Raw genomic sequence first — 12,601 nt, 5'->3', positions numbered from 1 at the left:
TCTCTACAGATGATTGGTGCCAGCACCCGACCTATCAGGATGCGTCTTCTATTGCAAAGTTGTTAACCCCCAACAAGAACACTTCTCTCCTAGTTTTGCTAGCTAATCTTGGAAATTACAAGTATAATTCTCTGATCTAAACGTATTAGTTCGATGGAGAGAGAGGCTTTACGATACGATCAAGAGAAATCCGATGCTTTCTTAACAAAAAGCTGAATGACGTCTTATCAGAAGTATTTTACTGCATGGCGTTTGCAAAACGATAACGTTACACTTGCGTCTGTCCTTGGCTTTTGGGGAATCACTCATGATCATCAGAAATGTTATCACCCATCCTGGAGTCAATTTTACGGTAAGTTTTTCAGATGTCTTTGTATAGCTGATCGAAACAACTGTCGTGTGAAGATCGTCTTGTTTGTAGGATAGCTAGCTCTCACAATTAAATTGAATGGCTGTTAAGTTGGCCAACCACCGATGTCAAGTCAATCAGCATGCTAGGCTACTAGTAACTAGCTACGTTAACGTTACAATCGCGAGCCAGCTCCATTTAGTTTGGTTTGTGTGTTATAAATTGTCGTTTGCTTTCAAATGTTCTGACTTGCGAAATGCTATATGTATTATTTGTAGTCCAAAGAGTCAGGAAGAAAGCCAGCTAACGTTAAATTACGGACCAAATTCATGACCTCAACGTGTCATACCTAAATCTGGTGTAAACTGTACAATTATTTTGTAAATTGGCATAAGTTTATAACCAGTAACTCGTGTTCTAGCAAGGCAAGGAAGGCAATATTTGATAGCTAACACTGCCAACCAACTACCAGTGGTCTACAAAGGAACTGCACATTCGAAGTGTTGACTAATGCCAAGTTGTTTGGCTTGTTGGTAATTAACAGAATAAATCAGTGGAGTGGCTTGATCAGACTTAACGTTACTAGCCCTGGCCTCGTTGTCAGACAAAACACTAGGCTTGTCCTCAGTGGTGGAAAAAGTACCCAATTGTCCTTGAGTGAAAGTAAAGATACCTTCATAGAAAATGACTCAAGTAAGTCACCCAGTAAAATATGACTTGAGTAAAAGTCAAAGTATTGTTTTAAATATACTTAAGTATCAAAAGTAAATTCTTTATATTAAGCAAACCAGATGGCACCATCTTTTTATTTATGGATCACCAGGCGCACACTCCAACAATTTATAAACGAAGCATGTGTGTTTAGTGAGTCCACCTGATCAGAGGCAGTAGGGATGACCAGGGATGTTCTCTTGATAAGTGTGAGCATTTTCCTGTCCTGTTAACCTCTTGGGCAGGCGGGACGCACACTATTCAACAGCCAGTGAAAAATCAGAGCGCCAAATTCAAAACCACAAAATGTCAGAATTCAAAGTTCTCAAACATACGACTATTTTACACCATTTTAAAGATACGTCTCCTTAATGTAACCACGTTGTCCGATTTCAAAAAGGCTTTACGGCGAAAGCATAAAGGTAGATTATGTTAGGACAGTTCCAACAAGAAAAACCACACAGCCATTTCTCGCAAGGACAGGCGTCACAAATACCAGAATTTCAGCTAAAATGATGCACTAACCTTTGACGATCTTCATCAGATGACACTCCTAGGACATCATGTTACACAATACATGCATTTTTTGTTCGATCAAGTTGGTATTTATATCCAAAAACAGCCTTTTACATTGGTGCGTGATGTTCAGAAAATATTTTGCCTCCAATACTGCCGGTGAATCAGCACAACAATTTACAAAAATACTACTCCTCAATGTAGATAAAATATTAAACTGTTATTCCAAAAATTATAGATGAACATCTCCTTTATGCAACCGCTGTGACAGATTTCAAAAAAGCTTCACGCGGAAAGCACACTTTGCAATAATCTGAGTACTGCGCTCAGAAATATACACTAGGCAATACAGATACCCGCCATTTGAGTCATCTAAAATCATAAATAGCATTAGAAATATTCACTTACCTTTGATCTTCATCAGAAAGCACTTCCAGGAATCCCAGGTCCACAATAAATGTTTTGTTTGATAAAGTCCATAATTTATGTCCAAATAACTCCTTGTTTCCGCATTCAGTAAGCTCCTCCAAGTGTAGGAAGCGTGCCGAAAATTTCACGACGAAAAGTCAAGTTCTATTTACGTTCGTTCAAACGTTGTATAGCATCAATCTTTAGGGCCTTTTTAACTTAGAACTTCAATAATATTCCAACCGGATGATTCCAGTGTATTGAAAAACGTTTTGGAACACAGCTAACTCTCACGTGAACGCGCGCCAATGAACTCATTTGCTTTCCTGAGTCAACAACTTCCAACTTCCTCTGTTCGCTCTCTGTTCATCATAGACGCCTCAAACAACTTTATAAAGACTTGACATCTAGTGGAAGCCTTAGGAAGTGCAAAATTAACCCTAAGTCGCTGTGTGTTCGATAGGCAATGACTTGAAAGGACTACAAGCACCAGACTTCCCACTTCTTGATTAGATTTCTCAGGTTTTTGCCTGCCATATGAGTTCTGTTATACTCGCAGACACCATTCAAACAGTTTTAGAAACTTCAGAGTGTTTTCTATCCAAATCTACTAATACTATGCATATTCTAGTTCCTGGGCCCGAGTAGTAGGCCGTTTAATTTGGGTACGTTTTTCATCCGGCCGTGAAAATACTGCCCCCTACCCTAGAGAAGTTAACCTGTTGGGGGTAGGGGGCAGTATTGACACGGCCGGATAAAAAACGTACCCGATTTAATCTGGTTACTACTCCTGCCCAGTAACTAGAATATGCATATAATTATTGGCTTTGGATAGAAAATACCCTAAAGTTTCTAAAACTGTTTGAATGGTGTCTGTGAGTATAACAGAACTCATATGGCAGGCAAAAACCTGAGAAGATTCCTTACAGGAAGTGGCCTGTCTGACAAGTTGTTGTTCATCTTGGCTCTTTTTATTGAAGACTGAGGATCTTTGCTGTAACGTGACACTTCCTACGGCTCCCATAGGCTCTCAGAGCCCGGGAAAAAGCTGAATGATATTGAGGCAGCCTCTGGCTGAAACACATTATCGCTTTTGGCAAGTGGCCGATCAGAGGACAATGGGCTTAGGCGCGTGCCCGAGTCGACCCCATGCTTTATTTTCTTTCGTCTGTTTACCTAAATGCAGATTCCCGGTCGGAATATTATCGCTTTTTTTACGAGAAAAATGGCATAAAAATGGATTTTAAACAGCGGTTGACATGCTTCGAAGTACGGTAATGGAATATTTAATTTTTTTGTCACGAAATGCGCCGTGCTCGTTACCCTTTCGGATAGTGTCTTGAACGCACGAACAAAACGCCGCTATTTGGATATAACAATGGATTATTTGGGACCTAACCAACATTTGTTATTGAAGTAGAAGTCCTGGGAGTGCATTCTGACGAAGAACACCAAAGGTAATAACATTTTTCTTATAGTAAATCTGACTTTGGTGAGTGCTAAACTTGCTGGGTGTCTAAATAGCTAGCCCTGTGATGCCGGGCTATCTACTTAGAATATTGCAAAATGTGCTTTCACCGAAAAGCTTTTTTAAAATCGGACATATCGAGTGCATAGAGGAGTTCTGTATCTATAATTCTTAAAATAATTGTTATGCTTTTTGTGAATGTTTATCGTGAGTAATTTAGTAAATTCACCGGAAGTTTGCGGGGGGTATGCTAGTTCTGAACGTCACATGCTAATGTAAAAAGATGGTTTTTGATATAAATATGAACTTGATTGAACAAAACATGCATGTATTGTATAACATAATGTCCTAGGTGTGTCATCTGATGAAGATCAAAGGTTAGTGCTGCATTTAGCTGTCTTCTGGGTTTTTTGTGACATTATATGCTAGCTTGAAAAATGGGTGTCTGATTATTTCTGGCTGGGTACTCTGCTGACATAATCGAATGTTTTGCTTTCGTTGTAAAGGCTTTTTGAAATCGGACAGTGTGGTTAGATTAACGAGAGTCTTGTCTTTAAAATGGTGTAAAATAGTCATATGTTTGAGAAATTGAAGTAATAGCATTTCTAAGGTATTTGAATAACGCGCCACAGGATTCCACTGGCTGATACGTAGGTGGGATGATTTCGTCCCGCCGGCCCTAGAGAAGTTAACCTCTCTGGGCCAGTGGGACGTTTGCGTCCCACCCTAGTCAACAGCCAGTGGAATCGCGTGGCGCGAAATACAAATACCTAAAAAATGCTGTAACTTCAATTTCTCAAACATATGACTATTTTACACCATTTGAAAGATAAGACCACGTTGTCCGATTTCAAAAAGGCTTTACAGCGAAAGCAAAACATTAGATTATGTCAGGAGAGTACCCAGCCAAAAATAATCACACAGCCATTTTCAAAGCAAGCATATATGTCACAAAAACCAAAACCACAGCTAAATGCAGCACTAACCTTTGATGATCTTCATCAGATGACACTCCCAGGACATTGTTATACAATACATGCATGTTTTATTCAATCAAGTTCATATTTATATCAAAAAACAGCTTTTTACATTAGCATGTGATGTTCAGAACTAGCATACCCACTGAAGACTTCCGGTGAATTTACTAAATTACTCATGATAAACGTTGACAAAATACATAATTATTTTAAGAATTATAGATACAGAACTCCTTTACGCAAACGCTATGTCAGATTTTAAAATAGCTTTTCGGCGAAAGCACATTTTGCAATATTCTGAGTACATAGCTCAGCCATCACAGGCTAGCTAATTTGACACCCACCAAGTTTGGGGCAACCTAAACTCAGAATTACTATTAGAAAAATTGGATTACCTTTGCTGTTCTTCATCAGAATGCACTCCCAGGACTTCAACAACAAATGTTGTTTTGGTTCCAAATAATCCATAGTTATATCCAAATACCTCCGTTTTGTTCGTGCGTTCAGGTCACTATCCGAAGAGTATTTCGTGACAAAATGTCAAAATATTCCATTACCGTACTTAGAAGCATGTCAAACGCTGTTTAAAATCAATTTTTATGCTATTTTTCTCGTAAAATAGCGATAATATTCCAACCGGACAGCGTTGTATTCATTCAAAGACTGAAAGAAAAAAATGGAGAAGTCTCGTGAATGCGCATCTCAGTCTCACTGTCCCCAGGCAGGCCACTAACAAACTCTGCTGCTGTACTTTGCCCAGAGACAGGAGACACGTCATTCCGCTTTCTGAATGCATTAGAGAGCCATTGGAAGCCTTAGAAAGTGTTACGTAACAGCACAGATGCTGTAATGTCGATAGAGATGCAACAGAAGGACAACAAATTGTCAGACAGGGCACTTCCTGCATGGAATCTTCTCAGGTTTTGGCCTGCTATATGAGTTCTGTTATACTCACAGACACCATTCAAACAGTTTTAGAAACGTTAGTGTTTTCTATCCAAATCTACTAATTATATGCATATTCTCGTTTCTGGGCAAGAGTAGTAACCAGTTTAAATCGGGTACGTTTTTTATCCGGCCGTGAAAATACTGCCCCCTAGCCCCAACAGGTTAAGCATTCAAAATGTAATGAGTACTTTTGGGTGTCAGAGAAAAGAGTAAAATGTACATTATTTTCTTCAGGAATGTAGTTAAGTAAAAGTTGTCAAATAATAATGCTAAAGTACAGAACCAAAAAACCTACATAAGTAGTACTTTAAAGTATTTTTACACCACTGCTTGTCCTAGCTTTCAAAAACCCTTCTCCGTAAGTAGGGTTTTTAGCGGTTACATTCGCTATGCGAACTACATTCCCAACGCTGTGTTAATGTTTAGAAACGTCAATTATTGCTTTTAGTTTTTGAAATATGCTGATATGCCCCTTTTATACAGTTTTACACATCCATAAGCTGTGTGCCTCCATTTACGTTTACACACAGCTAATTAGCATAGGTGACCGCCTATGTCTTCTGTTAACAAGCAATGAAACATGGAGATATGACCATGTGGAAACACTAACCCAATAAAGGTGTGTAGTAACTTAATTTCTCGCTGATATGAAAGATACATTATTCATGTTTCCAAACCCGTACCGCAAGCGATACGTTCAGAACTAAACTCCCCCGACCAGAAGATACTATCGTCAGTAGGCGCTAAAGCAGTTAGCCTCTGAATGGGGTAGACTTGTCCTGGGCTCATAATCACGAAGCGTCTCGGAGAATGCTGATTTTAAGATCAGTTTTGCCTTTTAGGTCTTGTTGAGTTAGATTACATGGACAGGGGAGAGAGCAGGGGTGTATTCATTAGTTGGATTCTGTTACAAAACGTTTGGGCTGTTGCAAAAGGTTTTGCAATGGAAACTGTTTACTTTAGGAACCAGTGGGAGTGCGACCTACCTGCAATTGTCAAGTAGAAAGTAGTTTGACAAACGCGGACGGACTACCTGCATTTAGTTTAAAAAAATAGTTTGTATTGGACAAATGCAGGTACAGACAAATGCAGTTCAGACCCCTTGACCCGCCCTTTTCACATTTTGTTAGGTTACAGGCTCATTCTAAACTGGATAATTGTTTTTTCCCCCTCAATCTACATACAATAACCCATAATGAGAAAGCAAACAGGTTTAGAAAATGTTGCTAATTTTATTTGTTAAAAATCATATTTACATAAGTATTCAGACCCTTTACTCACGACTTTGTTGAAGCATGTTCTGCAGCGATTACAGCATCAAGTCTTCTTGGGTATGACGCTACAAGCTTGGCACACGTATTTGGGGAGTTTGTCCCATTCTGCTCTGCAGATCCTCAAGCGCTGTCGGGTTGGATGGGAACCGTCGCAGCACAGTTATTTTCAGGTCTCCAGAGCTGTTGGATCGGGTTCAAGTCCGGGCTCTGGCTGGTCCACTCCTGCATGGTCTTGGCTGTGTGCTTAGGGTCATTGTCCTGTTTGAAGGTCAACCTTTGCTCTAGTCTGAGGTCCTGAGCACTCTGGAGCAGGTTTTCATCAAGGATCTCTCTGTACTTTACTCTTTCCCTCGATCCTGACTAGTCTCCCCGTCCCTGGTGCTGAAAAACATCCCTACAGCATGATGCTGCCACAACCATGCTTCGCCGTAGGGATGGTATTGGCCAGGTGATGAGCGGTGCCTGGTTTCCTCCAGACTTGGCATTCAGGCCAAAGAGTTCGATCTTGGTTTCATCAGAACAGAGAATATTGTTTCTCATTGTCAGAGTCCTTTAGGTGCCTTTTGGCAAACTCAAAGCGGGCTGTCGTGCCTTTTACTGAGGAGTGGCTTCCGTCTGGCCACTACTGTAAAGGCCTGATTGGTGAAGTGCTGCAGAGATGGTTGTCCTTCTGGAAGGTTCTCCCATCTCCACAGAGGAACTCTAGTGCTCTGTCAGAGTGACCATTGGGTTCTTGGTCACCTCCCTGACCAAAGCCCTTTTCCCCCGATTGCTCAGTTTGGTTGAGCGGCCAGCTCTAGGAATAGTCTTGGTGGTTCCAAACTTCTTTCATTTAAGAATGGAGGCCACTGTGTTCTTGGGGACCTTGAATGCTGCAGAAATGTTTTGGTAACCTTCCCCAGATCTGTGCCTCAAAACATTCCTCTGACCTCATGGCTTGATTTTTGCTCTGACATGCACTGTCAACTGTGGGACCTTATATAGACAGGTGTGTCTTTCCAAATCATGTCCAATCAATTGAATTTACCACAGGTGGTAAATGGAAACAGGATGCACTTGAGCTCAATTTCGAGTCTCTTAGCAAAGGGTGTGAATACTTATGTAAATAAGGTATCGGTTTTATTTAATACATTAATGCAATGTACATTTGTTTTGTGGGGGGTGAAGGGGTCTGTACAAATGCACTGTAGGTCCCTCCCTGTTTTGTTTCATTATGTTTGTCCTGTTTGGTTCCTAGAGTAAACAATGTTTTGCCTCTCTAATATGAGCAATGAATACACACACGCACGCCTACTCTGAGGCACTTGATGATTTCAGTTACTGTTTGCAATTGGAACTGCTGTCCCAGTCCTATGAACATGATGACCCCTTTAATTAAACACTCAAAGGAATGATGAGCTGTTTTTTTTATTCCCACTCAGATCCCAATGATGCTGTCTTTTGTAATGGTTGACGCCGAGTGGAACCTACAACTCTTGGAGCCTGGCAAGACCCGATGTCTGCCATTACTATAGGTAAGCCCGGAGAATGTCCTTTAGTAAAGCACCAGATGCATCTCCGCTTGGCATTCATGAGGTATTGGGATAAGGCACAGAGAGACTAGCATCCTGTCCAGGGGGTGTACTTGTACATTAAGCTGCCTCACACTACAGAAACAGGAGATGGACTCATGCCCGATGGAAGCATGGATGATGTGACTCACATGGTACACAGCTAAGGAGAGCTGTGACACTTGTCTGGACAGGAGCCTGTTGATGGTGCAATATTCACAACGAAATTGGCTTGAGCTTTGATTGGTTCTCTCAAATGTTAATTTTTTTCTGGGGGGTTGAGACCTCTTTATTTGAAAATCCAACAGTTGTATTAGAAGGGGGTATGGCTTGGGTGTTTGGCACAGGATAACCAATCAGTAAAGCACAGCCCCCCATCATTATAGATACATTGTGCCTACAATATCAAGGAGCCTTTAGACTCTGAAGGTGGGAAGACTTCAGAGTTTGGTGTCAAGCAGACTAGCCTTATTGACCATTCTGTCTCGGACAAGGCTTGCTAACTTAAGGCACCAGAACCCTTTGTTTTGAGGTTCTTATTATTTCCAAATATTTGAATTACACACAAGGTTGGTGGCACTTTAATTGGCGAGGACAGGCTTGTGGTAATGGCTGGAGCGGAATGGTATCAAACATGTCTTCCAGCCACCACTGTTGAATTATGATAGGACTTACACACTGGTCAACGGAGGACCACACAGTTTGGTTGCAGCGGGCCACAGTTCTAGGGTTAATCACACCACAAGAGGGCAACATTTTCAAACTGAAAATATGTTCAGAAGCTGTTCAATACCCCGTACTGGTAGTGACTAGTAAGTCTAGTCAATTAGTATATTTTACTTTGGTTATTTTCAAATAAGTTGTAGTTTATGACTCAAGAGCTTTATATTTTTGTTTAAACTTTTAAGAGCTAGGCTTGGTACTGCATGCAGCAAATCAACTTAAAATATTTGGTATCATGCCAGAGCATTGTAATGCAAATGCACCATCATGTATGGTTTGTTAGTTATCATCCAATATATTTAATCAAATTTACTAACAGCCCCCTTCAGTATTCAAATCACATGTAAAACAAAAGTGAAGAATAAAAGGTGCATGATAATACACCGTCTAATGTTAGAGACAATAATTTCAAATTATTAGTCACTGATTTAAAATAAATCTAACTAGGCAAGTCAGTTAAGAACAAATTCTTATTTACAACTATGGCCTACCAAAAGCCCTCCTGCGGGGACGGGGCATGGGATAATTTTTTTTTTTTTAAATACAATATAAATATAGGACAAGAGACAACACTACATAAAGAGAGACCTAATGATAAGGTCTTTATTTAAGCTATTTAGAGTGTAACCAATTAGGGACATTCAGCGAAATATGTTGTGTCAATGCCCCTTTTGTAATTGCATTCCAAATTTAACCTGAAACATATAATGGTTAGCTACTTACCCAAATGATGTAAATGTTTTATTTGACTTGTTTAGTTTTGGGGGGCACGTCCCCCACCGTCGCGCACGCGCTCGGGACCATGTGGGAATGGCTGTTCGATGATCGGTGGGTTGGGCTGCTTTGAGCGAACGGAGCGTTAAAGAGTTTTTAATGTCCGCCATGTTGGCCATGGCGTACTGAACCACCGATAGACAGGGAAGCCTCTGAAAAAAAGACCGAAATAGAGCGATCAAGATTCGGGCCTTCCCGGCTCCGTTCGCGACGCCCTAACTTTAATCAGTCGAACCGTAGATGTCAGAATAACCGCACAGAATCATCCATGAAAGCTCAACTTGAAACCGATGTGAATTTAAGGAGATCGGATAGATTTATGTTGCATCTCGAATTTTAAAAAAATGAGTAAATTGTCGTTTCGGGCACGGGCGCTGGACGCTTCCAAGCCACTACCCGTCTTCCGATGTGAGGATTTACCCGACCTGCACGAATATGCATCTATTAACCGGGCAGTGCCGCAAATGCCGACGGGGATGGAGAAAGAAGAGGAATCGGTATGTTTTATAGTTCGAAAATTTGCAAATAAACATTTCTCCTTATTTTTATATTTTGAGGCGCTCCTCTTTTTTTTCTGCGCATGTTTGCACAAAATGGCCGCCAATTTTATTTTAAAAAACACGACGAAAATGTGGTGTAGATGCAGTGTTAACAATAAGGGGATACATTTTCCAGATCACCAAGGATGAATTATTTATATATATTATTCAATATTCTGGTTTTAGTTGGTTATTTTCGCTGGAGGAGATTTTCTAAGTACAAAGGAATCACGTGACTCCCATGAATCCGACATTTTGTTGTGTGTCTTTGGGATGTGCCTTGTCTGTTGGCGTAATGGCAAAGGACCGGTGCAAGGGGGAGCTAATGATCAGAAATTCTTTATGTGCCTGTATGAAGACGATACTGGCGGAAAATTTACATTTGCATGCCTTGAGTAAAAAAGGTCCGTGTTTTTAGATAAAACAAAGCTAGCCAAGTGTGCACTCAAATTATGTTGTTTATTGACTCGCATGCTCTGGTCATGTTGAAGTATTAGCCAACGAATGAGCAATCACTCATTGGTGCACTGTTTTGCTGTACTTTCAATTAACTAATAATTGGGTGATTACAATGTGTATTTGTCTTGCCACCTAGGCTAATATTTGGCTTTCCCTTGAAGGTTCCGTGTGTCTAGAGTGTTGTCTACGCACGTGGCCTTGTTATGGTGTGGACGTTTGTACCTGTCAAAATTACATGTCAGTCTCTGTTTTGGTAATCAAATCAAAGTTTAGTGGTCGTGTACACAGTTTAACAGATATTATAGCGGGTGCAGATAAATGTTTGTTACTAGTTCCTAACAGTGCAGCAAATATGTCAAATAATTATCAAAAACAAGAAATCATGCCTCTTGGGCCATGTCTGTTTACATTTCAGTGAAACTTGTACAGCCTGCTTTTTAAAAACATGTTATATTGTATTTATATACATGCCGTGCTTCAGTTGAAACATGGCCCCTTATTTAATGACCGTTGGAATTTTCTGCCAATCCATTTCAAGGGTTTAGCCTTCTGTTAGCTGAAGAACACGCAACTCCGTCCTTACATCGAGGCTTGAGTTGAGTTTTGATAACTGGTCAATTTGCTTGCAACGACATTGAGTCACCACCATCAGTCGATTCTTGTAAAAATGACGATTCTTGTAAAAATGTCTTCTGTGTGTGTCCTGTACAACTGCAGTCATTCTGCGTGTGCATAAAATTCATACGTTAAATAAAAACTTTTATCGAATACAACCACTGACTTTTTTCTTAATTTGTGTTGCTCAACTCAATTGAATCGGCTAGTGCAATCCGGGATCTTAGGGACATCCACATCCCCTACCCTTACCATTTAAAATGTCAACTTCAAGGGGGGGCCGTCCCAAGGACCCCGGATAGCACATACCCAATTGAATCTCGCTAAAAGTTTTTTTAAATTAAAAGTATTAATTTCACCACCCCGCAGAAGCAGAAGGATCACAGTTGTACAGGAGCTTCAGGTAAGCGTTTTGAGAATTGACATTTTAATAAGAATTGGCTGACGGTAACTCAATGTTGCTAGCAAATCCCGCGACCAGTTGTCAAAACTCAACTCTGCCTCACTATAAGAGAACAGTCCCCTCTCCCTGCAGACCTGTTTTCATTAATTGCACATTTTGACTTGAATGTGTTAATTTATTTACGGGAGGCCAGGACATATCTTCTTGACATTTCTCTGTGACACAATGCATCTTATTGCTCTCTGAGGCTTGGTATCAGCCAGAGGTTCTGTGTGTTAGGCAGCCACCACAGCTGTAGTAAACTAGTGGCACGCAGAGCACGGTAGGAGTCCCAGCAAGGGGGCCCCTTAACAATTAGAGCCCCACAGTGGAGGTGTCATAATACCCATACAACCTAGCGGTCCAACAGGGAAATGGTTCCAATGGCTGCTAGGTTGTTTGGGTATTATGACTCATACCGTGGTACTCTTTAACTCTCCACTCCAGTCAACTGAAATGTACTGTTGTCACGATAACAGAATTTGGATTATGATACCAGGTTTAGTATCACAGTACTTGATACCATCAAGATACTCTATACCAAAAAAGATACCGCAGTAAAAAAAAAAAAGGCATGTTAGCCATTCACAGAATGGCATTTGATGCAGACATAAACTATGCTACTGCTCTGTTCAATAGTTGAGCATTTTTTGAGTTTAATAAATTGTAATGTATTGATATTGCTTCTTAGACAGCCATGTATGCATTAATGAATCACATACAATCAATTTGACTTTGTTTGTCAATCTAACTACATAATAGTAGTAATTTTCTGAATGATAAATCTTTATTGATAAACTGGGTAACTCAAGATGTAGCATAGGCCTAGCCACAATCTAGGTGAATAA

At 40.4% G+C, this 12,601-nt stretch overlaps 1 protein-coding gene across 4 annotated transcripts in view; it reads left to right on the top strand.

Moving 5' to 3' along the window:
- The first annotated feature begins 38 nt into the window (after nucleotides 1–38).
- Nucleotides 39–12,601, top strand: part of LOC106568843 (enhancer of polycomb homolog 1) — a 44,077-nt gene continuing 31,514 nt past the window's right edge. For 2 of the 4 annotated variants that reach the window (XM_014139563.2, XM_014139561.2), the window contains exon 1: nucleotides 8,183–10,195. Coding sequence is in view for 2 of the 4 variants with exons in the window: in XM_014139561.2 (XP_013995036.1) it covers nucleotides 10,043–10,195 (153 nt within the window). In the remaining 2 variants the exon portion in view is untranslated. The other 2 variants (XM_014139562.2, XM_014139564.2) reach the window with 2 other exon arrangements.

The sequence above is a fragment of the Salmo salar genome, chromosome ssa14 (assembly GCF_905237065.1).
Source record: "Salmo salar chromosome ssa14, Ssal_v3.1, whole genome shotgun sequence".
Classification (NCBI taxonomy): Eukaryota; Metazoa; Chordata; class Actinopteri; order Salmoniformes; family Salmonidae; genus Salmo; species Salmo salar.
This window is presented reverse-complemented; position numbering and strand designations above follow the sequence as displayed.